The sequence below is a fragment of the Salvelinus sp. IW2-2015 genome, linkage group LG8 (assembly GCF_002910315.2).
Source record: "Salvelinus sp. IW2-2015 linkage group LG8, ASM291031v2, whole genome shotgun sequence".
Classification (NCBI taxonomy): domain Eukaryota; kingdom Metazoa; phylum Chordata; class Actinopteri; order Salmoniformes; family Salmonidae; genus Salvelinus; species Salvelinus sp. IW2-2015.
This window is the reverse complement of record NC_036848.1, coordinates 2858791-2880020: the sequence shown is the minus strand read 5'-3', so window position 1 is coordinate 2880020 and position 21230 is coordinate 2858791. Positions and strand designations below refer to the sequence as shown.

The 21230-nt window shown below is 43.8% G+C and overlaps 3 protein-coding genes, 2 long non-coding RNA genes and 1 pseudogene across 9 annotated transcripts; 3 read left to right on the top strand and 3 right to left on the bottom strand.

Annotated features, from left to right (window-relative positions):
• Positions 1 to 288: 288 nt before the first annotated feature.
• Positions 289 to 5221, top strand: LOC111967232 (zinc finger protein ubi-d4). 5 transcript variants are annotated; one of them, XM_023992112.2, is made up of 10 exons: positions 289 to 371; positions 1088 to 1248; positions 1329 to 1436; positions 1558 to 1748; positions 1888 to 2065; positions 2173 to 2307; positions 2633 to 2764; positions 3086 to 3198; positions 3283 to 3364; positions 3477 to 5221. In XM_023992112.2, exons 1-10 carry the CDS (start codon positions 346 to 348, stop codon positions 3563 to 3565), a joined length of 1215 nt encoding a protein of 404 aa, XP_023847880.1. In that variant the 5' UTR covers positions 289 to 345; the 3' UTR covers positions 3566 to 5221. The 5 variants fall into 5 exon arrangements, with proteins under 5 accessions (XP_023847880.1, XP_023847879.1, XP_023847878.1 ...); XM_023992111.2 differs by having other exon boundaries at positions 1555 to 1748; XM_023992110.2 differs by having other exon boundaries at positions 3086 to 3364.
• Positions 3967 to 9239, bottom strand: LOC111967083 (sodium/potassium/calcium exchanger 3-like; annotated as a pseudogene).
• An 887-nt stretch (positions 9240 to 10126) lies between these two features.
• Positions 10127 to 12512, bottom strand: LOC112081130 (uncharacterized). The gene is made up of 4 exons (XR_011480280.1): positions 11645 to 12512; positions 10882 to 10958; positions 10618 to 10692; positions 10127 to 10207 (listed from the first exon to the last, which is right to left on the bottom strand). It is a non-coding gene; the product is annotated as an uncharacterized lncRNA (long non-coding RNA).
• A 392-nt stretch (positions 12513 to 12904) lies between these two features.
• LOC139028115 (uncharacterized) lies at positions 12905 to 14814 on the bottom strand. Its single transcript, XR_011480279.1, has 2 exons — positions 14727 to 14814; positions 12905 to 14443 (listed from the first exon to the last, which is right to left on the bottom strand). It is a non-coding gene; the product is annotated as an uncharacterized lncRNA (long non-coding RNA).
• Positions 14815 to 16382: 1568 nt separating this feature from the next.
• Positions 16383 to 18465, top strand: LOC111967229 (high mobility group nucleosome-binding domain-containing protein 5-like). The gene is made up of 4 exons (XM_023992107.2): positions 16383 to 17616; positions 17780 to 17974; positions 18062 to 18108; positions 18215 to 18465. The coding sequence occupies exons 1-4, from the start codon at positions 16637 to 16639 to the stop codon at positions 18319 to 18321; spliced, it is 1329 nt and encodes a 442-aa protein (XP_023847875.1). The 5' UTR covers positions 16383 to 16636; the 3' UTR covers positions 18322 to 18465.
• A 151-nt stretch (positions 18466 to 18616) lies between these two features.
• LOC112081125 (ribonuclease H2 subunit C) lies at positions 18617 to 21224 on the top strand. The gene is made up of 5 exons (XM_024147205.2): positions 18617 to 18708; positions 19498 to 19652; positions 19796 to 19908; positions 20248 to 20367; positions 21124 to 21224. Exons 2-5 carry the CDS (start codon positions 19499 to 19501, stop codon positions 21145 to 21147), a joined length of 411 nt encoding a protein of 136 aa, XP_024002973.1. The 5' UTR covers positions 18617 to 18708; position 19498; the 3' UTR covers positions 21148 to 21224.
• The last annotated feature ends 6 nt before the right edge of the window (positions 21225 to 21230 follow it).

The following is a 21230-nucleotide window of genomic DNA, read 5'->3' as shown; positions in this document are numbered from 1 at the left end:
ACACATACAGCAAATGAAAGCCCAATCTCAATAACATGGTAGAAAAAAAGAGAATCTATATACAATGTGTGCAAAAGGCATGAGGTAGGCAATAAATCGAATAATTACAATTTAGCAGATTTAGCAGACCACTTCTTGTCAATAAATAATTATTTCTCAATCTGCTTATTGTGTTGTATTTATTTTCAGCTGACATTGTTCAACCAGTGATTTTTCTACTGCAATTTGCTCAAGTTTACATGAGAATACTCAAAAGGACCTTTGTTTTGATAAACTGGAAATGGATCTTGAACCAAGCTACACGCGCAGGCGCAGTGGACATTTTGACGACTGCACTGAGCAAACATGGCGGCGGCCGTAGATAGTGTTGTGTAAGTTGTCCTTAATTTTTTGGACGAGTAGGGGCATGTGACACTTTCAGAGATGTAGGCCCCGACGTAGGAGTTGACAATGTATTGGAAATGATGGAGAAAATTACTATTTCCCCCCTAGTTGACTTTACAGCAAAGCGTTGTCTACACGTAGGTAGCCAACTAGCTATGGCTATTGTTTCTCTTCGCTAACTAGCTAGCAAGTTTAGCTAGCTTATATTAGACAACAATGCTTCAGTTGAAAACGATTGTCCTTTGTTAACGTACTGTAAACTGTTTCAGTACAAGATTGAAATGTATAAACGGTCGGCAGATTATGGTGTTTAAATTGCACCTAACGTTAACTAATAGCTACGTAGCTAGCTTTATAAATAGGCCCATCGTTCACTGAGACCAGCGTAGCTACCTTGCCAACAATTCAAGTGCACCCTGTCTGCGGTTCTGCATTGTGTACCTACCGTCTCTGTATTGTTCGCTACAGCAGCCAAGTGTTTTCGTACATTTGCTCGTAACTTTTCCAACATCGTTAATCAGACTGTGGAATACACATAGTGGTTTGATTGTTGTAAAACTGTAGCTAGGTATTATCCTGTAATATTACAGGGAACGGAGTGGTCCTGTACAACAATACAGGATTATTCATTTTGAAGTGGTTAGATTAACCACCTTGATCATTTCTAGTCTAACATTAGTGTGATTGTGCTTTCTTGTTTCAGGCTCGGTGAGCAGTACTATAAGGATGCTATGGAACAGTGCCACAGCTATAATGCTCGTTTGTGTGCTGAGAGGAGCATCCTTATGCCTTTCATCGACTCTCAGACGGGTGTTGCTCAAAGCAACTGCTACATCTGGATGGAGAAGAGACACAGGAGTGCAGGTCTGTAGCGAAGACACACGTGCCCACACATTCACTCTCCCAAAAGCACACTTTAATGATTAACTTTTTTTTTTGATCAGGCATGGCTCCTGGGCAGCTGTATAGCTATCCATCTCGACGCTGGAGGAAGAAACGACGGTCCCACCCTCCCGAGGACCCCCGTTTGGCCTTCCCCCCTGTCAAAGCAGGTACAATTCCTCCTCATATGGCTTTTTATTGGTTCTTCTTTATGTGTTTATGGGAATAGTGTGGCCCATTGGTCTTCTGCCTCCTCGGTATTGAATAAGCCTCTATCTCTCTGTGTAGCAGAGCTGGAGCTGGGTCTGAAACGGGATGCCGTGGGAGCGGTGGACGGCAGCAGCCTGGAGGCTTTGCTGAAGGGGGAGCCCCTGGAGAGGAGGGGCCCGCCGGACCCCCGGGCCCCGGAAGACAACCCAGCCACACCTGAACCTGTGGCTGCCATGGTCTCCAGCCACACCTCCTCTGGACGCATCCGCAAGGTTAGATGGGGCCTCTGACCTCAGAGATCAATGCACATTTTACAAACCAGACTCCTAATACTCTGTACAAAAAGGTTTGAGTTTCTCCCAATAGTCTGTCAGTGCACCAATATTATCTCAAACTCTACTCTCCTTTCAGAGGGTTCTGGACCACGATGACTACCTGGATGATCTGGATGATGAGGACTTTGAGGATGAGACCCCCAAGAGACGAGGGAAGGGCAAGTCCAAGGGTCGTGGAGTGGGAAATGGAAAGAAGAAAATGGAGGCAGCCGCTGCAGCCTTGGAGGAGCAGGACAAACCATACGCCTGTGACAGTGAGTATACATTTATTTGATGTAAATTCTGGTGCGTGTATGCGTGATGCAAATCCAGTTGTTGATGTGTGTGATGACTTACACCATGATGCTGTATGTGTTTGCAGTCTGTGGGAAGCGCTACAAGAACCGTCCGGGCCTGAGCTACCACTACACACACTCTCATCTGGCGGAGGAAGAGGGGGAAGACAGAGAGGAGATAGAGTCCCCCCCCCCCCGGCGCCAGCCTGAGGTGCACAAGAGTGAGTCACTGTTTGGAATGATAGCCACTGGAATCACCGTCTACTATAGAGCTGGTCGTTTCTATTATAGATGGAGAATCACTCCTGCTTATCTCATGATACCAGACCTGGGTCAAATGCATGTCTTAATAGTTGAGGTGCGCTTCATTTACAGCAATGGAATAGTCCCAAAAGTGTATACCCAAAGCTAAATGAAGTGCACCTCAAGAGTGAGTCAAACTATTGCAAAGTTAAAGAGTCACTCTACTCTGGTTTCAGAGGGATATCATTATTCTAGGGCAGTGTCAGTGTATTGTCTATCTCTCTGTCTRCTCTCTTATTCCAGCCCCTAAGAAAGGCCCTAACGGTCTGGCCCTGCCCAACGACTACTGCGACTTCTGTCTGGGAGACTCCGCCCACAACCAGAAGACCGGCCAGTCAGAGGAGCTGGTGTCCTGCTCAGACTGCGGACGCTCTGGTACGAACCTCCCACCCATGTCCCGCATTTTTATTAAAGGGATAGTTCAGGCAAAATCTATTTAACCTGACTTGTGTCTGAAGGCCCATAGTGACAGAGTCCACAATAATCCATTATTTATTTTTGCCACAGCCAGGTGTTAGCATTGTCAAAATTCATAAATGTAAACAGCCAAACTGATGTTAGCAATGCTGCACTGTTAGCAATACTAGACTATAATGTAGTCCTCTGGCTCTGTTTGTGTTCTGTTGATGTATTTAAACCTTTATTTAGCCCGGTTGGTAAGTCATTGAGAACAGACCTGTGTCTGTCTCCCTTCAGGTCACCCGTCCTGCCTGCAGTTCACAGATGTGATGATGGCAGCTGTGAAGACGTACCGCTGGCAGTGTATTGAGTGCAAGTGCTGCAACGTCTGTGGTACCTCAGAGAACGACGTGAGTGCTGCTCCACCTCTGCCTTTTCATACTTCTCTTTCTCTTTGTCTCCTCACACACTGCTTCTGTTTCTCTGTCTGTCAGGACCAGCTGCTGTTCTGTGATGACTGTGATCGAGGATACCACATGTACTGCCTCAACCCTCCTATGACTGAGCCCCCAGAAGGTATGTCACAGTCTAACCACAACTCCTGCTTGACTTCAATGAAGCCCACATGTATTATGTTGATGTTGTACTGGTGAGTTTAAACTCTCCTTTTCTCTGTGTGTGTTTCCAGGTAGTTGGAGTTGTCACCTTTGCCTGGTGCTGCTTAAGGACAAGGCATCCATATACAAGCAGCAGAGCCCCACCACAGAGGATGAATAGGGGTTAGTTATTAGTATCTTTGGGGCCACCCCAGAGTAACCCACCCTGCCCTCAGCCAGGGGTCCCCACCATACCACCCCACACAACGACAGTAAGCCCTCACACCCTGGTCCACACCCCTTCAATGACCAGGAGCTAGGGTCTGGGTCTGATTGGGGACTGGAAAGGAGGGAGTCCTCTCACCACAACCCTGTCGGCAAGCCCCACCCCTTCCCACCTCTCCTCCTATCATGGCTGTTATCTCCCCTGGACTGTTACACACTCTGCAGAGACTACCATTACCACTGTCTCTACAGAGTTCATGTTAGAAAGAAAGGATTAGCACCTCACGCTAACTATTCCCCAACTCCCCCCCTCTCCTTTATATGGTGTGGACTGCTAAGACAGGCAGTGTGCTTAATTTGTTGCCAAATTATCTATTTTTACTTGTTCAAAAAATAACCAAGTGTATTGATTTATGGATTTCAAAATATGATCACGTGGTTGAGGGATATTAATAGTAGACTTTTGTAGTGAAGTTTTGTCTGTGTACTTCTTTTGGATGTTTTTAAAAACATTTATCTCAAAGGTTTTCCTGCAACAACAAAAAAAACGAAGGAACCTCTGGCACCAAGGTCCATATGCTGTGTCCCAAATGACACTCTATTCGCTACATTGTGCACTTCTTTTGACCAGGGTCCAATAGGGTGCCTTTTGGGAGGCAACCATAGTCATTCTATTGTGACTGAATCACATCCTACTGCTGGTCTGATTTTAAATCTAACATTATTGAACATTTGTCAGCTATCATCTTTAAGGTTTTTGTAGCTGTTCATATCTGTGCCACAATGAGCGAGGCACATTGCATGCAGACTTGCACATGTACTTGAGTTCGAATGCACACACACACAATTCTTTAGACTTTGATTTATTATATTTTTACATCACTTGATATTCCATGGGTTTGGGGATTTTTTTCTAGTAGAATTTTGTAAAGTACCGGTATATACTAACGACGTCAATGGAAAACAATCATATAACACAATGTCAGTACTGTATGACCTTTTGTATTTGTTTTAAGTGTCATTTAGGTTGATTTTKTTTTGTGATATCATGTTAATGATCTCCATAATGAGTATTTATGGTAAATAATGTATTTTTATTTACTTTTTTTTTGTATTGAAACTGCTTTTGCCCTATTAAAATGTCAATGTATCTGCTAACAAACATGTATTGGAAAACGTGTCTTAGGGAAGTGGACATATAGGCAATCCCCAAGCTTCTGTTCATACTTCAGCAATTGGCACCTCCAAAACTTACAAGAAACTCAGGGAGGGGTACATTTTGGCTAAATTATGTAAGCTGCAAAAGGGATTATTGCACAGACTGGTATTTCACTCAACACTCATTCTCTTAAAACTGGATGCTCCGAAGTATTTACAGCAATGAAAACAGTGCAATCAGTCCAACCGTGAGTGAATATAACATGCTAAACACTACATACATGAAGAGTGATACTACAAACATACAATGATGTATGGTTACTGCTGTGGCACTCCTAAAAGCAATACAATAGTGGGTCTTAAAGGTCCAATGCAGATGTTTTTACCTCAAAATCAAATTATAACAATTAAGTACCTTACTGTGATTGTTTTAAATTAAAATGGTCAAAAAGAGGTTTGTAACTCTCTTATTGGTCTAACTAATCTACTGCCTGGTGATGTCGACATGGAAGGCCAAAACTCCAGCCCACTGAAACAGGCTGAAATCTCAGAAGGTCTTTTCAAACCGCTCTTACACTAAAAGGGCATTATCATTGTTTTCACAATTTCACAGTGTTATTCCATCCTCATAGTGTGGAAATATATATAAAACATATTTTTGACTTCACTGGGCCATTAGTACTTTCACACTAAAGAATATGATTCCTCATTGTCATTACGTAACTGTAAACTGTAGATAGATTCAATACATTATAAATTCATTGTGTGAAGTGCATGTTCTCAAATAGTAATCTTGGAATATCACATTTTTCTGTATAAAACTATGTAAAAGATCCAGTTTGCAATGTGTATCAAATATCAAATGTGAGGTTTCCCAACAATATAACTGTTCATAACTATGTCTCAGAAATGCAAATGAGCCCTAAATACCCGTACACATACAACTGGTCAACAAGTGAAAATTTCACGTCAAATAGTATCATAATCATACTAAAATGTGTTGGAACCTTGCCTACAGTCGCTGGAAGCCGACTGAGCAGAGTAGGAAGATGTTATAGAGCATCATTAAACAGAGACCCAGTCTGCGGTCCAACCACCAACGGTTCAGATGAACACTCAGGACCTGCAGAGAAGTGAGAGGAGAAAGTACTCTATAATGTTTGACTTTGTCCTAAAAAATACGCAATGATACTCACAGTGAGAAACACTGAACCCAACAGCAGAATGACTGAATACACCAGGCCTTTACTGTTGATGAACACCTGCCAACCATAAAAACACTCAATCTTTGCATCTGGGAACCTCAAGGGTAAAACATCTAGCAGCTTTTTGGTTTGTCAACCAGAACCATACAGAAATGAATCAACACCAAAAAATATGTCCCTACCTCTGATCCGTAGTCGACCACAAGAGTCCGCAGGAACCAAGGAAACCCAAGTCCCAGAAGCACATCAAAGGAGTTAGAGACTGCCATGTCCCCCATACCTACAAAACAAACACACACAATAGTCAAAAGAAGGCATACAGTTAGAGACAGGCATGTTCTTCATACCGTACAAAACAAACACACACAATAGTCAAAAGAAGGCATACAGTTAGAGACAGGCATGTTCTTCATACCGTACAAAACAAACAAAAAGGCTAACGTCACAACACACACAGACCGATTAGAATTCCGGTACCTTGTCGTGCGACGATGGGGCTGGCCATATAGTCTGGTACGCTGGTGCCAGCTGCCAGGAAGGTGATGCCCATCACCCCCTCAGGAATGCCCAGCGTCAAACTGATAATGGTCACCTGGAAGGGCATTAGGTGACATGGGAGATTATGTGTTATGTGATGTGTGTTGTGTGTAGGAACGTGTGTGTGTTTTTATTTTTGAGCTTGTGTATGTGTGCTCTGTAGTCATACCATCCAGACCATGAGGTAGGAGAAGAATGCGATCCAGAGTGTGGAGGCCAGAAAGGTCAGGAGGTACCAGCAGCTCCAGCGAGGCAGGACACAGTTGGGTATGGTGCAGCAGAGCAGCAGGCACAAAGGCCATGACACCAGGCAGCGCACAAGCTCACAGTGCCCTCCTGAGGACAGAGGGAGCAGCAACTTGGTTTTCCAGTCATCAATCAATCAAGTGCAACAGTAGTCCCAAAGAGCTTTACAGTAACCTGACCTCAACCTACAAAGAGCTTTACAGTAACCTGACCTCAACCTACAAAGAGCTTTACAGTAACCTGACCTCAACCTACAAAGAGCAAGAAGCAGCAGCAAGGAACCAGACTTTATCATCAGAATAAGTAAGGTAACACTCACCTGGCACTATGAAGGGACTGAAAGGGACCACCTCTTCTTCCTCCAGCTCCTCCTCTTCCTCCTATTTGGGCTGTAACCCCCCTGTATTCCCCTCCAGGCCCCCATCCCTGTCTCCGTCCCCCTCCGGTGGCTGCCTCTCATTGTCCCCCGCCCCACCGCTCTCTATTCCCCATGTGGCCCCATCTCCCCCCTCCTCCCCCACCCCACCAGCTCCTGGCCCCGAGCATGGATCAACCTCTGTCTCTGTGTGAGTGAGAAGGTAAAAAGACAAATTTTATACGTTTTACAGTTTTTATCTGTTAGAGTAGGAGTATGTCACAACTCGAGCATGCGCAGGAGAACATCCAACAGCACAATGCTGGCATCAGCATTCAGCCAGAACAGAGCAACAGGATGATACAAGCATAGTGTCTGGTTTTGTAATCATGCATCCAGCAAAGGCTAAGGCATGGGGGTGTAAGGGAACATGCAAGTTATGTGTGAGTGTTTTTCTCTTCTATTATAAACCATGCATCTTTCCATGCTAAGTTGTGGACACATACCGCTGTGTGTGTGGTGTGTACCTCAGTGATGACCACTCGTCCTGCCATGCGGAGGCGTGTGTAGGGGGAAAGTGGGGTGATCAGGAGACGGAGGCTTGCCTCAGAGAAGCTCAGCTGGTGAGGCTGCAGACTCATCAACGCATCCACCATCACTACTGCAGAGTCCTGCCTGCACACGAGTCTGGGAGCGGGAGTGAGGAGGAGAGATGGAGGAGGAGGAGAGAGGTAGGAGAAGGAGAGAGGGAGGGAAAGGAGACAGGGAGGAGGAGGAGAGATTGAGTAGGAGAAGAGAGGGAGGAGAAGGAGAGAGGGAGGGAAAGGGAGACGGGGAGAGGAGAGATGGAGTAGGAGAAGAGAGGAGGAGGAGAGGAGAAGGAGGAGGAGGAAGAGAAGGTGGAGGAGGGCGGAGAGAAGCAAACATTTTCAGTTGAAAGAGCTACTGTATGTCTGATCCAATAGGAATATGTTCAATCGATTGAAAAAAATCTGAAGCAATGTGGATACAAGTGTGGGCATACACACACCACACACACACACACACACACACAACACACACACACACACACACACACACACACAACACACACACACACACACACCACACACACACCAACACACACACACACACACACACAACACACACACACACACACTCACACACACACAACAAACAGGACAGACCCACACACAAACACAACCAGTGTCAACTGCGGTGGTCCGTCTCAGGGTACTGAAACAGGGCTGACCCCCTCGACCACAGTGCCTTTCCACCCAGCCTGACAGGGATCTGTTGAACCTACACACAGACACAACACACAGTATCACAACCAACATCTGTCATGGATAGATACTGTACCTTGCTTGTGCTTATAGGAAGAAAAATGTTGGGGCTCCCGAGTGTTGCAGCGGTCTAAGGCACTGCATCTCAGTGCAAGAGGCGTTACTACAGTCCCTGGTTCGAATCCAGGCTGTATCACATCCGGACGTGATTGGGAGTCCCATAGAGCGGCACACAATTGGCCCAGCGTTGTCCAGGTTTGGCCGGGGTCGGCTGTCATTGTAAATAACAATTAGTTCCTAACTGACTTGCCTAGTTAAATAAAGGTTCAATAAATAAATATTTTCAAAATAAGAGGGCGCACTGAACAAACCGCAAACTATAAGACACACAGGCAAAGTAGTCAGTTACTCACTTCATGATGATAATGTAGACTAGATACATGGAGATCAGTCTGATGGTCTCCCACCTACAACACAGAAACACTGTTTAAAAGCACAACCTGTATGTATCACTGAGTTATAAACATGTAGAGAACCCAGTCTTGTTAATGGTCCAGTGTCCTTACCAAATCACTTTGTCATCATAGATCACCACAATCAGCATCAGTATAGACAGGATGTAGTAGAGAGTATCACGGAGCAGCGGCCACCAGCTTAGAAAGATGGGCTGCGAGAGAACACAACATACTGATTAACAACACCTATCTAAATCCTGCCATATTGCTTTCACCTGTTTCAAATAAGGTGAGTTACCTGTCCGGCGAAGATCCCACAGATGCCGATGATGACGAGGATGTTGAAGACAGCCGATCCCACGATGGTGCCTACCCCCAGGTCACCTTTATTTATTTATTTATTTATTTATTTATTTATTTAACCTTTATTTAACCAGGTAGGCAAATTGAGAACACGTTCTCATTTACAATTGCGACCTGGCCAAGATAAAGCAAAGCAGTTCGACACATACAACAACACATAGTTACACATGGGGTAAAACAAACATATAGTCAATAATACAGTGAAAAAAAATAAGTCTATATACAATGTGAGCAAGTGAGGTGAGATAAGGGAGGTGAAGGCAAACAAATATATGTATAAATAAATAAAAATATAAAAAGGCCATGGAGGCGAAGTGAATACAACACAGCAAGTAAAATAAAAACTAAAAAACACTGGAATGGTTGGTTTGCAGTGGAAGAAAGCGCAAAGTAGAGACAGAAATAATGGGGTGCAAAGGAGCAAAATAAATAAATACAGTAGGTAAAGAGGTAGTTGTTTGGGCTAAATTATAGATGGGCTATGTACAGGTGCAGTAATCTTTGAACTGCTCTGACAGCTGGTGCTTAAAGCTAGTGAGGGAGATAAGTGTTTCCAGTTTCAGAGATTTTTGTAGTTCGTTCCAGTCATTGGCAGCAGAGAACTGGAAGGAGAGGCGTCCAAAGGAAGAAAGTGATGAAGACACCTGGGAGGACAAGAGGAGGATAACACCAATGCATATTGAGCCAATCAGTCCAATCGGTACTCATTTGCAGGCCACTTTTAGTGACCTGGGCCATGTTCAGTATGAAAACGTTCTGGAACTTAGCAGATAGAAATGCCATGACTAGAGCTGACGTGATTGTTATTCTATATACCAGAGAGGTATGTTTGTTCTACATCATACATTTCTATCTGAACATTGGCCAAAGATTTGTCCTGCCCAGGATCAAAGATGTAGAATACTGACCAATTAAGGAGGTGAAGAGCTCAGGAGCGGAGCTTCCAGCTGCCATGAACGTTGCCCCGGCAACATACTCACTAAGTTGAAGATTCTAGAAGAGAGGTTAAGGAGGATTTGTAATTTTAAAAACTGCAATCAGTGAAGCGGCAATCAAAAAATAATGAGGGAAACAAACCACAGGTTGGCATTTATTGGGATGACTCATGTACTGGGCACAGCAATGCAGAGTGGTCAGTAGCTGGCACAACCACAAATTCATACAATCTAATTTTAAACCTAACCTTAACCACACTGCTAACACTAATGTCTCACCCTCACCTTAAATTAAGAAAAAATTTAATAATTATTCAATCATGACTTTTTACCATATAGCCAATTATGACTTTGCAGCTGGCCCATCTAGCAGAAACCGCTCAGTTCTGCCTCCAAGACAAGACTCATGACAATAAATGTCAACCTGCAAAGAAACCAACAGAAGTGGAAAGGATTCTTTATTGTCACCTCTGATATCTTCTCCAGTGATGGAACGAAATAGACATCACAGACTATAGCCAGGGCATAGAACATGTAGACTGCCTAGGAAACACAGGAGGAGAAACAGTTTGTCTGTGGACTGAGTTGGATGACGTAGAGATTGTTGGGGTGCTGTTACAGTAGAACGGTGTACTACGACAGCAGTGTTGAACAAGGTAGTAGGCTACATAGAGATCCTGTTAAATGACTATATATGTATTCTAATTCCTAATGACATGGTAGGCCACTCACACAGACTACATGGAGAAGAACTGCTCCTTTTCCCCTCTGCTCTGGAGAGAAGACATCTGCTGGAAACTTGTGGATTGCTGAGAGTGAGGGGAGAGAGATTGAGTGTGTTTTCTGAAGGGAATAAGATACATTCAGTTGGTTGCACTCAAAAACTTTAGCAGTGTTCAACATCATCTCCTAGCAACAGGCCCACAGCTCCTGGTTTAAATGGACTCTTTGGAACATATGTCACTGTCACATGACTCAGCAGCTGTGCTGTGGAGGAGAACACAACAACAGAAAGCACAACCTACCGCAGACCCCTTGGCCTCGAGCCTATGCTCACTCACATAGGCCTACTGCACATTTGCACGCACCCTGAACACGCATACACGCTACACACACACTCACTCAAGCAAGCACACGCACAAACACACACATACACACCAGACGTGACAAGAGCAGGCGCTAACAACAGGGGTATTGCGTCTATAGGAAGGCACTTCAAAAAGCTCAAAATACTGCTGCCAGTTTTAGAATGTAGCATTTAGTTGCCTAGCAACGCGGACCTCAAAGGGGTATTACTGCGGGTTTAGGCATCTGTCTGAACCCCTTTAAAGACATGATGACTGACAGAGGAATTGACAGATAGGCTAGAGACACTGGATGAGTGAGTGGGAAGCAAAAAGAGAGAGCAGGGACGGGAGAAGTAATGCACAGGTAAAAAGACAAGACACCAAAGATCCAAGAGCACAGGGACACAGGAACAAAAACACTAGCGCACCAGCTCTGGGCATTGTAGAAGTGTAGAAAGTGCGGTTCTCCTCTTCTCTCTCCTGCATTAGTTCTCTCTTAGACCAGGGGAAGTCACCAACAACATCCCTGGGGATGGGAGTCTGTCAGCATAGAGCAGCATAAATTATTTCCTAAAAGGAAAAATTATTAAATATTATCAGCTTACAACAAGAAATCACATTGTTTTCATAATATTATTGCAAGGTCATTTAATAATTAAACAGGTGTGATGATTGACTAAACCACTAGTATTTTATGTATGAATTAAATGAATAACGGGACTCCCATTGGTATGAATAAACCCTGGGGGAAAAGCGCCTGTTACGTCTAGGAGGTGCACGAGCCAGGTGGCAGTGATGATCCCGACACCACAGACACAGAGCCGCCAGAAAAGCCGCATGCGCTTGGGTCTCACCGCCGCCTTCATCTCGCCGCTGTTCCCTCTGTCATATCTCGATCACCATAGCAGCGTCGGTTCTCCGGTTGATATCTGATGTTGCATGAACAACATCAGATTGAATGTTGTTCATGCACTCTCAGGGAAAGCTAGTTCTTTACGTGCAGCCATATATTTGTATTGTCAGCCTCATCATCCCTGCACTCATTATTTCCCACTCTCTTTTGCCAGAAGCTCAGCATCTTCCGCTGGCATCTCTGACACTTCCTCCACGGAACCGAGAGGCAAGAGGGGCTTTTTGCTAAAGCATTCCAGTCTTGCACACAATAGCCTATCGTTTTAAGCGTCACGTCGTCGCAAGTCTGTACTGCTTCCAGAATCTCCCATTCCCCTCATCTCTCCTTCGCGCCCAGTCTGTTCGTGTTTTCGAGGCTCCGTCACGAGGGGTGTTTACCGTGCGTTCTTGGTGCCACCATCAGTGAGCGCGCCAATTGGGTGGGGCACACCAAGGAGTGAGCTCCAGTTTCAGGGTCCAGATATGTATTTATCATAATAAACACGAGAGAGGTACATATGTTATGCATACGCCATTATGTCACTAATAATATACTATAGTACCAAGACACACATAGAGACACAATTCCAATAAATACATTTTTATTTCATTTTTATCAAAATGCATCCACAAATAGGAACACCAAATAATTGTAGCAGGAGTGGCACTGACCAATAAGTATGAGTGTGTTAACAAAATAACAATTTAAGATATATATTTTAAATGTCAAGTGCTGAGTGCTACATTACTTAGTAGATATACCTTTAAGACAATATTGATAGAGAACGAGGTCAAAGCATAATCAATAGTTTGACATTTATTCAGGGATAGTGAAACTCAAACACATCACATACACTGAGTATAACAAACATTTGGAACACCTTCCTAATATTGAGTTGCATCCCCTCACCTCTACAAGTTGTAAAAAACAAAACAGCAGCATTGCAGTTCTTGACCCAAACCAGTGCGCCTAGCACCTACTACCATACCCTGTTCAAAGGCACTTCAATCTTTTGCCTTGCCCATTCGATGGCACACATACACAATCCATGTCTTAGTTGTCTAAAGGCTTAAAAACCCTTCGTTAACCTGTCTCCTCCCCTTCACCTAAATTGATTGGAGTGGATTTAACAAGTGACATCAATAAGGGATCATAGCTTTCACCTGGATTCACTTGGTTTAGGTGGTGGTTTTGGCCTAAATTAGTTAATAGACCAATAACAAAGAGAGTTCCAAACATCTCTGCTAATAACAGCTCATTTTTCATGTTCCCCTTGCCACTCTGACCACTCCCAGACATTCTTAGCAACATTTTTGCTTAAGAAATTGCATGGATTTACCCACAAGGCATAAAACTTCAGTTACAAGTATTAACAAGCATTACCAAGCATACTTCTAGGCATATATACACTAAGGCTAACTTAGAAGACAAAGCATGATGCAATTGTGAGACTATGTCAACAATGGACAAATGGTTGGTCAGGGTGTATGGGTGGGCATATAATGAATCCCATCAGGGACAACTTTAGCATTTTAGCTAATTAGCAACTTTTCAACTACTTACTACTTTTTAGATACTTTGCAACTACTTAGCGTGTTTGGTAACCCTAACCTTAACCCTTTAACCTAACTCCTAAACTTAACCCTAACCTAGTTAACTTTAGCCAGCTAGCTAATGTTAGCCACCTTGCTAAAATTCGTAACATTTCATACTTTCAGCAAATTCGTAACAAATAGTACATTTGAAAATTTGTAACATATTATATGCTTTATACATTCGTAAACTATAATACAAATTGTAATTCGTAACATGTCATATGAAATTGGGGTTGTACATCCACAAATTAATACATACCATATGAAACGTAACATATCATACTAAATGGAATGTGACGGATTTACGTACTGAATAATACGAAATACTCTGAGACCAGGTTGCACATACAGATACACATACCCTTTCTCTCTCTCTCGCTCATATACACACCTCTCACTCGCTCGGCTCTCCCTTGCTCTCTCTCTCTGAACACACACCCTCCCCCTCTCTCCCCTCGTCTAACCAGAGACGAGCATGATCCAGGGCATGAGTTGTAGCAGGATGCTGTGCAGCGTGACTCCTTTCTTCAGGATGATGATGAAGACCTGTGTTCACCACTACAGCGTACAGCAGCCCCGTCCACATGAACAGCAGACAGCTGAGGATGTAGCGGTAGTTACGGAAGCCCACACACTGGCCGAAGAACACACAGTAGTGGTCTCGTCTCAAAACACACACCTTACTGGCATAGCAGTGGGAGCACTGTGGGGGAATGTGGGTCTCACATGTGTAGCAGTACCTGTGGGTCAAGTAGAGGTGTGTTACAATGTAATAACTGCAGATAACAGGTAATGAACACCGGGGAAATAATATTTGAATGATGAGATCAATCTCTGCTCCATAACATTTTCTGAATATCGCTAGCCTATTGATGAGGTACCTCTGGCCATCATTGCGTAGTCTCAACACACATTCAAGTGATTAAAACAGTCTGAACAGTTTTTTTGTCCTAATGATGAACCACTTTGTCTATTTAGACTACCTCCAGCCTTGCGCGATACCTTCTAAGCCAAGAAACACACCGTTGATGCTGGGGCTGGTTTTCACAAACAACGAGGCGTTCCACACAGTAGACCACTCACTGGGTCTTGTTCTGGTCCAGTTGGAGCGGCGCCTCGACCAGGTAACTCACTTCCGCCGTGATGGAGAACACGAGAACGGTGTTCAGAACGACGGGCAGGTAGCGTCACGTCTTCTCTACGCGATCCCACAACCGACCATCGAAGCTTAACCATGTCATGGTGCCTTCTCAGTCTTGTGTCCTCTATGCTTCCTTATTTCCGCCGCTCTGATGTGATTTTATCTAACAGGGTTATAGCTGACAGGCGAAAGGGGGATGTTTTTCACAGACGGACACGTATCATGTTTGAGATCTGATGTTGACGTTAGTGATTACGGACAATTCTTACTCCCTTTACCCACATTTAAACTGACTACAACATGTCTGTTGTCATTAAGAAAGATCGGTGTGTGGATAAGTGTTGATGCGCCTTCATTTCACAAAGGAAGTGGAGCTGTCAGTGTAGCCAGTGTTACATGAAAATACGTCCCCCATATCTATAAGTATCGCGTCCATGTTCTATAAGTATCGCGTCCATGTGTGAAATGACTAAAGGACTGTATGTACTACAACAAAGATGTTGTATTCCTCTCTGATTATAATTAGTCCTGTGCATTTGCATTAAGATAAACTCTCCTAAATATGAAAGTTAATTATTGACTATTAGATATTCAAATTACATTACTTTAATTTTATGGAGGTTATTCATTAGTGTAACGTTATTTCTTCAATATATTTTCTTAATCATAGATGGTGATGACAGCAAAGATAGGTTTCCTCAATGCATCTGTGATGACAGTGAGGTCCATATGCCCCCTGTTCCTCCCCTTAAAAGAGAGCAATCCATCCAAACCTTAATCCATGTTAATCCCAGGCTGTGCTTGTGAGCCTTCAATTTCAAAGGTTTTGTGGTCCCTGTCATGCCCATAGTGAAAGAGAAATGATGTCTACCTGGTATATGGACGGTGTCGGGGAGAACCGAGGTGGTTATACAGGGACCAGAACTTCTGCTACAGACGTGAGAGCGAGAGAACTTTCAATCATCATTTCATATAAAACTTTCATTTCATTTGAGATGATACAGGGGTTGAATGATTGCTGTGACTTGATGTGACTTGTACTAGTATGACATGAAAGGTTGTTTTTTTTGTTGGTCAATTTGCTTTTTCAACATTGTTGTTTTGATTGTGAGACAATCCATTTTTGTTTACTGTACTGTAGGGCAGGCTACCAGAAAAAGGACAGTGTCTGTCCACCACTAGGGGTCAGTGTATTATGGAATAATCCACGTCAGGAAGCACTGGAAATAAAATAAATCAGAGCATGTTCAATAGCTCTGTTCTGTCGTGTCCTCCTCCCCACAGTGAGCACGGGAGGATGAAGCTGCAGAGTAACCTTGTGGAGAGAGAAGAGCAGCGATCTGGCACATGAGCTCGACATCAAACCAGGTAAGAACTGCTTCATATAATCTAAACGTGCCTAACTGTACACTAACCAACAATGAACCAGCAACTAAACCCAAGCTAACTGTCAACTCTGGCCACACTGGCCCGAGCTGACTGCTAAATGTAATTGTTGAACTAATCATAACCCAAATCTGTGTATGCGTTTGCAGTGCGTCTGTCGAGTGGACATGGAGAGAGCAGTGAGAGCAGCAGAACCTCCAGTCAGGCCAGTAAAGACAGCGTCAGTAGCAGGGAGAGGAGGAAGAGGAAGGAGAAGAATGGAGGAAGAGCAGGACAGAGCGCAACAGACAGGTCCTCTGCAGGATCCGGGGAGGTGGTTATTCCTGAGGCTTCAGTATCTTCTGCCTCTGTGGTCCAAAGCTCAGAGAATGATGGGACATCGGTGGTAGGGAGCAACAGGAGCAGGATGAGTAGGGGACTGGCTAACCTATTCAGTGCAGAGGAGTCAGGAAGTCATAGAGACGAATCAGGGAGTGATAGGGAGTGGTCGGTGAGTCAAAAGGAGGAATCAAGTCAAATTCAAGAATCAGGGAGTCATAGGGCAAAGGCAGTGAGTCACATGGAGGAATCAGTGAGTCATAGAGTAGAGGCAGTGAGTCAAATGGAAGAGTCAAGAAGTCAAATGCAGGCGTCAATGATTAAAAAGGAGTCAGTGAGTCATAGGGAGGAAGTAGCCAGTGAGAAAGAAGTAGGAGATAATGACATGGAGGCCACAGAGGGAGAAGAGGAGAGTCTGGTTGGACTCAGTGTGGAGGAGGGAGCAACAGGAGAAGAGGAGAGTCTGGTTGGACTCAGTGTGGAGGAGGGAGCAACAGGAGAAGAGGAGGAGGAAATTAAACATGACAGAGAGGAGGGGAGGGAAACAGAGGAAGAAGAGGGAATGGGAGAACATGAAGGTGAAAAAGAGCAAGGAGAAGATCAGGATGAAGGCAATGAGGCAAGCCAGAGAGACAGAGAAGAAGGAGAGGAGGAGGAAGAGGAAGAAGTCCAACCAGAGAGTGAGAGCGTTTCTATAAGGGAGAACACTGCAGAGGACGAGGAAGACAGGGAGAGGGGAGAGGAGGAAGCAGAGGAGGCACAGGACTCAGAAGGGCAGGTAGAGCGCGAGGAGGTGGAACGGAGTGATAGAGGCATGGAGGAAGAGAGCGAGAACGAAAGAGAGGAATCACACACTTCTCAGAATGGAGAGATAGAAGAGGAGGATGTGGGAGTTGGGGATGAAATAGATGATAATGAGGAGGGGTCAGAAGGTGAAGAAGATGGTGGCGAGGAAGAGAAAGAGGAGCAGCGTTGTCAGGATGCTGAGGAAGACTCAGCAGCAGGGCAACCTGAAGATGAAGAGGGGAGAGACTCTGACGACAGCATCATCTCACCACCAGGACACAGGTAAAACACACTGATGATGATGATGATAAGACAATGACGATGATGAAGATGGTGATGATGGCGATGGTGATGATGATGATAAGAACAATGATGATGGTGATGATGGTGATAATGATAAGGACAATGATGATGATGATGATGACTCAATTGTTATGATTCTCAGGTCATCCAAAGGGCTGGCAGAGGTAGCGGAAGAGGAGGAGGAAGAAGTGATCGGTGATAATGATGAAAATGATGATTGTGAAGATGATGAAGATGACAAAGTGAAAGGGTATTCATGGTCTGTAGATCCCTTTCCAGATGAGGATGATGATATTGAAAGTCTTCTCGCTCCACAAGCAAAGTCTCAGGAAAAACAGTGAGTGTTGTTATTTCTTTGACAAATTACTGCTCCAAATTACTATCTCTGGACATTTTTCTAAAAAGGATCTTTGTTTCTTTTAAGAGAGAAAGAAGGCAAGAAGAAGACAGTGGTCCTTGTCAAACCCAAAGGTAAGATCACTGCAGACTGCAATCCATAGATACAACTTAAAAAGGTTAGCTACTCTCCAGTTATATGCACTATTTATAACCTAACCTGTACTATCTGTCTTTTCAGCCATAGATGAAGACTTGGACAGTCTCTCTGAAGTAAAAGCACTTCACAAAAAGAAAGGTACTAATCAGGACACAGACTCAGAAGAGTTTGATCACTTCTACGACTGACAAGCCATGTGTTCCAGCTCAACTAAAACCTCAACAAGATATGAGTGACTGCAATACTAATGCCAGACTTCTAAATCCACAACACTTGAACATGAAATCCACAACACTTGAACATGAAATGAACATTCCTTATCTAATGTCAAGATGCACTGAATGTAAATCATTGGCATTTTATTAAAAAGAGAATATTGAAAATGCTGTTTTGAGATTGAGATATAATTACCACTCCAGCACAGTAGGGGACAGCATACCCCAAATGAGTTGAGACTGCACGCGCCAAAAGCATATTTTTCTGTGGTGAAGAAAACGATCTTATCCAATCACGTCGAAGTTTACTTGCCCTCATGGAAGTTGGAGGAAAACATTAAAAATCTAGACCATTGAAAGGTAGCTATTGAGAAATGTATTTATGGTAGAGTCGTTACTGTATAGTGTAACTGTGTTTTTCAGTCCACATACTGTATCAGTATTCTTAACCAAATGTTTGAAATTTGTTTGCGAAAGTGCCTTAGAAAATCTATCTGAATGCTGAGCAAGGGAATCAGTCCATTGTCATTGACTAGACAAGCTAGCTACCTAACGATAAACCAACGTTTGACCAATTAACGTTAAACTGTTATCATCGGGTTGACAATGATTCATTTCAGTCCTTTTTGAGAATTCGCTGCAGTGTATTCACTTTCCGTAAAGGGGTATACTATAAAGGAAGATCAATGACATAGCCAGCTAACTTGCCAAAAATATTCTGAAACGTTTTATTTTTTTAGAAAGTTACGTTTGAAATTGGCAACAACCAAAAACACACATCTAAATGTAGCTTTCTTAATGACCCCAAAAATTAACATTAATTTCTGGTTGTTTATCAAAGTTAGCTGGCTAACTCATTGATCTTGCTTTGTAGTATTTATTTAACTAGGCAAGTCAGTTAAGAACAAATTCTTATTTACAAAGACGGCCTACCCCTCTGGTCGTGGGTCCCCATGCACTTGTGTTGTGTTTTCAGTTTGAACGAGGAAGTAACTTTCTACAGCCGCCAAAGATGAACACTGAATTCACCACACCATTTACTTCCATCGAAGTGTGATACCCAAGTGCCCATACAGAGAACATGTTGGTATCTATAATAGTGAATATGGGCCATATACTTGTTTTGGACATTTTGCCACTCTCTTTCAGGATGTCATCCAATTGCAGTGTGACCACATTACAGCTGGACTCAGTGAGCCAGGCAGAATGCCCCCCTGTTCACCTGCTGCCCTGTGAGATAGAACATGACGGGCCTGCAGAGGTGTCCCAGTTCTTCACAGCCACCATCAAAGACCGAAAACATGGTACATAGAGGCAGCAGTAGCTGCATGCATTCTGTACATAGACTGTGGAAGACCAACATCTGATGTCACAGTGCTGTGAATAGCCTACTGTCAATACAGATTACTTTAATACGGCTTGTGTGCCTCTTCCACACTTTCCACAGAGAAAACGGTGTCGTTCAGGGGTCGTGGGTTAAAAGGTCAGGAGGTCAGCTGTCCGCAGGGCTACACAGGCCTGGTGCTGAGAGAGGTCAACAAATCAGGCTCTGACCAGGAGGTAAACAGTAAACACTGCCAAAATCATCACTGTCTGGCCAACATCCACATAATCTACAATAGCAGGTCAACAACTCAAAAAGAATGCTGTCAGAATCTCCTCTAATCTATCTGTAATCACCAACCAATGTCCACAAACTCTTGCCAATGGGCAACAACTCAAAGAAGATAGCTATAATCCGTTTTTGTGCTGTGAACCCCACACACCAACCAGGAAATATGAAACTCTTCCTTTTCCATTGTCTGCAGCAGGAACACATACTGTATAACACTATATTGCATATTTAAACTCTTCACACACTGACAGTAATGTTATACGTGAGGTAATGTGTGTGTCCAGGACAGGACTGTGAAAGTGTCCTCAGTGTTCCATAAAGTCACCTACTGGAACCTCGAGACTTCGCCCAACTCTGATGACGGCATCGTCATGGCAATGGCCTGGCCGGATCTGGCAGAAGCGGTGTGTGTAATACAATAATTTGTTTTACTCCATGAATCAAAATCTAATTGTATTTGTCACATGCGACGAATACGACAGGTGTACATTTTAACGGTGTTGGCTTACTTACGAGCCCTTTCCCAACAATGCAGAGTTAAAAAGTAAGAAAAATTGCAAAAAGGAAATAGTAACGCAATAAAATAACAAAAAGGAGGCTATATACAAAGAGTACCGGTACCGAGTAAATGTGCAGTGGTACGAGGTAGTTGAGGTAATATATAAATGTAGGTTAGGGTAAAAGTGACTAGGCAATCAGGATAGATAAACAGTAGCAGCAGCGTATGTGATGTGAAAGAGTGTCTGTGTGTGTTGTTTGTGTATGTAGTCTGTGTGTGTTGGAGTGTCAGTGTAGTATGTGTGAGTGTGGGTAGTTTCCATTTAGTGTGCATCGAGCCGGTGCAAGAGAGTCAGTGCAAATAAAAAGGGGGTCAATGCAAATAGTCAGGATATCCATTTGACTAACTGTTCAGCAGTCTTATAGATTGGGTGTAGACGCTGTTAAGGAGCCTTTTGGTCCCAGACTTGGCGCTCTGGTACCGCTTGCCGTGCAGTAGCAGAGAGAACAGTCTATGACTTGGGTGGCTAGTCTTTGAAAATGTTTAAGGCCTTCCTCTGACACCGCCTGGTATAGAGGTCCTGGATGGCAGGGAGCTCGGCCCCAGTGATGTATTACCATACATGGCCCATGGGTAATAACACATTATTCATATTTGACAGATACATGGGCCGGTGGATGACTGACATGGAAGAGGCCAAAGCAAAGAAGATCAATCCCTTCTCTACCCTCCTTTTCATGCTGCAGCCTGAAGACTGCCTCTAAACAT

Bases quoted from the DNA above. Each gene is read 5' to 3' on its own strand.
- LOC111967232 (XM_023992109.2), top strand. From the start codon at position 346: ATGGCGGCGGCCGTAGATAGTGTTGT. The intron at 372-1,087 runs GTAAGTTGTCCT...TTCTTGTTTCAG, and splicing joins GCGGCCGTAGATAGTGTTGT to GCTCGGTGAGCAGTACTATA. The intron at 1,249-1,328 runs GTCTGTAGCGAA...TTTTTTGATCAG, and splicing joins GAAGAGACACAGGAGTGCAG to GCATGGCTCCTGGGCAGCTG.
- LOC111967229 (XM_023992107.2), top strand. From the start codon at position 16,637: ATGAGTAGGGGACTGGCTAACCTATTCAGTGCAGAGGAGTCAGGAAGT. The intron at 17,617-17,779 runs GTAAAACACACT...TATGATTCTCAG, and splicing joins ATCTCACCACCAGGACACAG to GTCATCCAAAGGGCTGGCAG. The intron at 17,975-18,061 runs GTGAGTGTTGTT...GTTTCTTTTAAG, and splicing joins GCAAAGTCTCAGGAAAAACA to AGAGAAAGAAGGCAAGAAGA.
- LOC112081125 (XM_024147205.2), top strand. From the start codon at position 19,499: ATGTCATCCAATTGCAGTGTGACCACATTACAGCTGGACTCAGTGAGC. The intron at 19,909-20,247 runs GTAAACAGTAAA...GTGTGTGTCCAG, and splicing joins AATCAGGCTCTGACCAGGAG to GACAGGACTGTGAAAGTGTC. The intron at 20,368-21,123 runs GTGTGTGTAATA...CATATTTGACAG, and splicing joins GGCCGGATCTGGCAGAAGCG to ATACATGGGCCGGTGGATGA.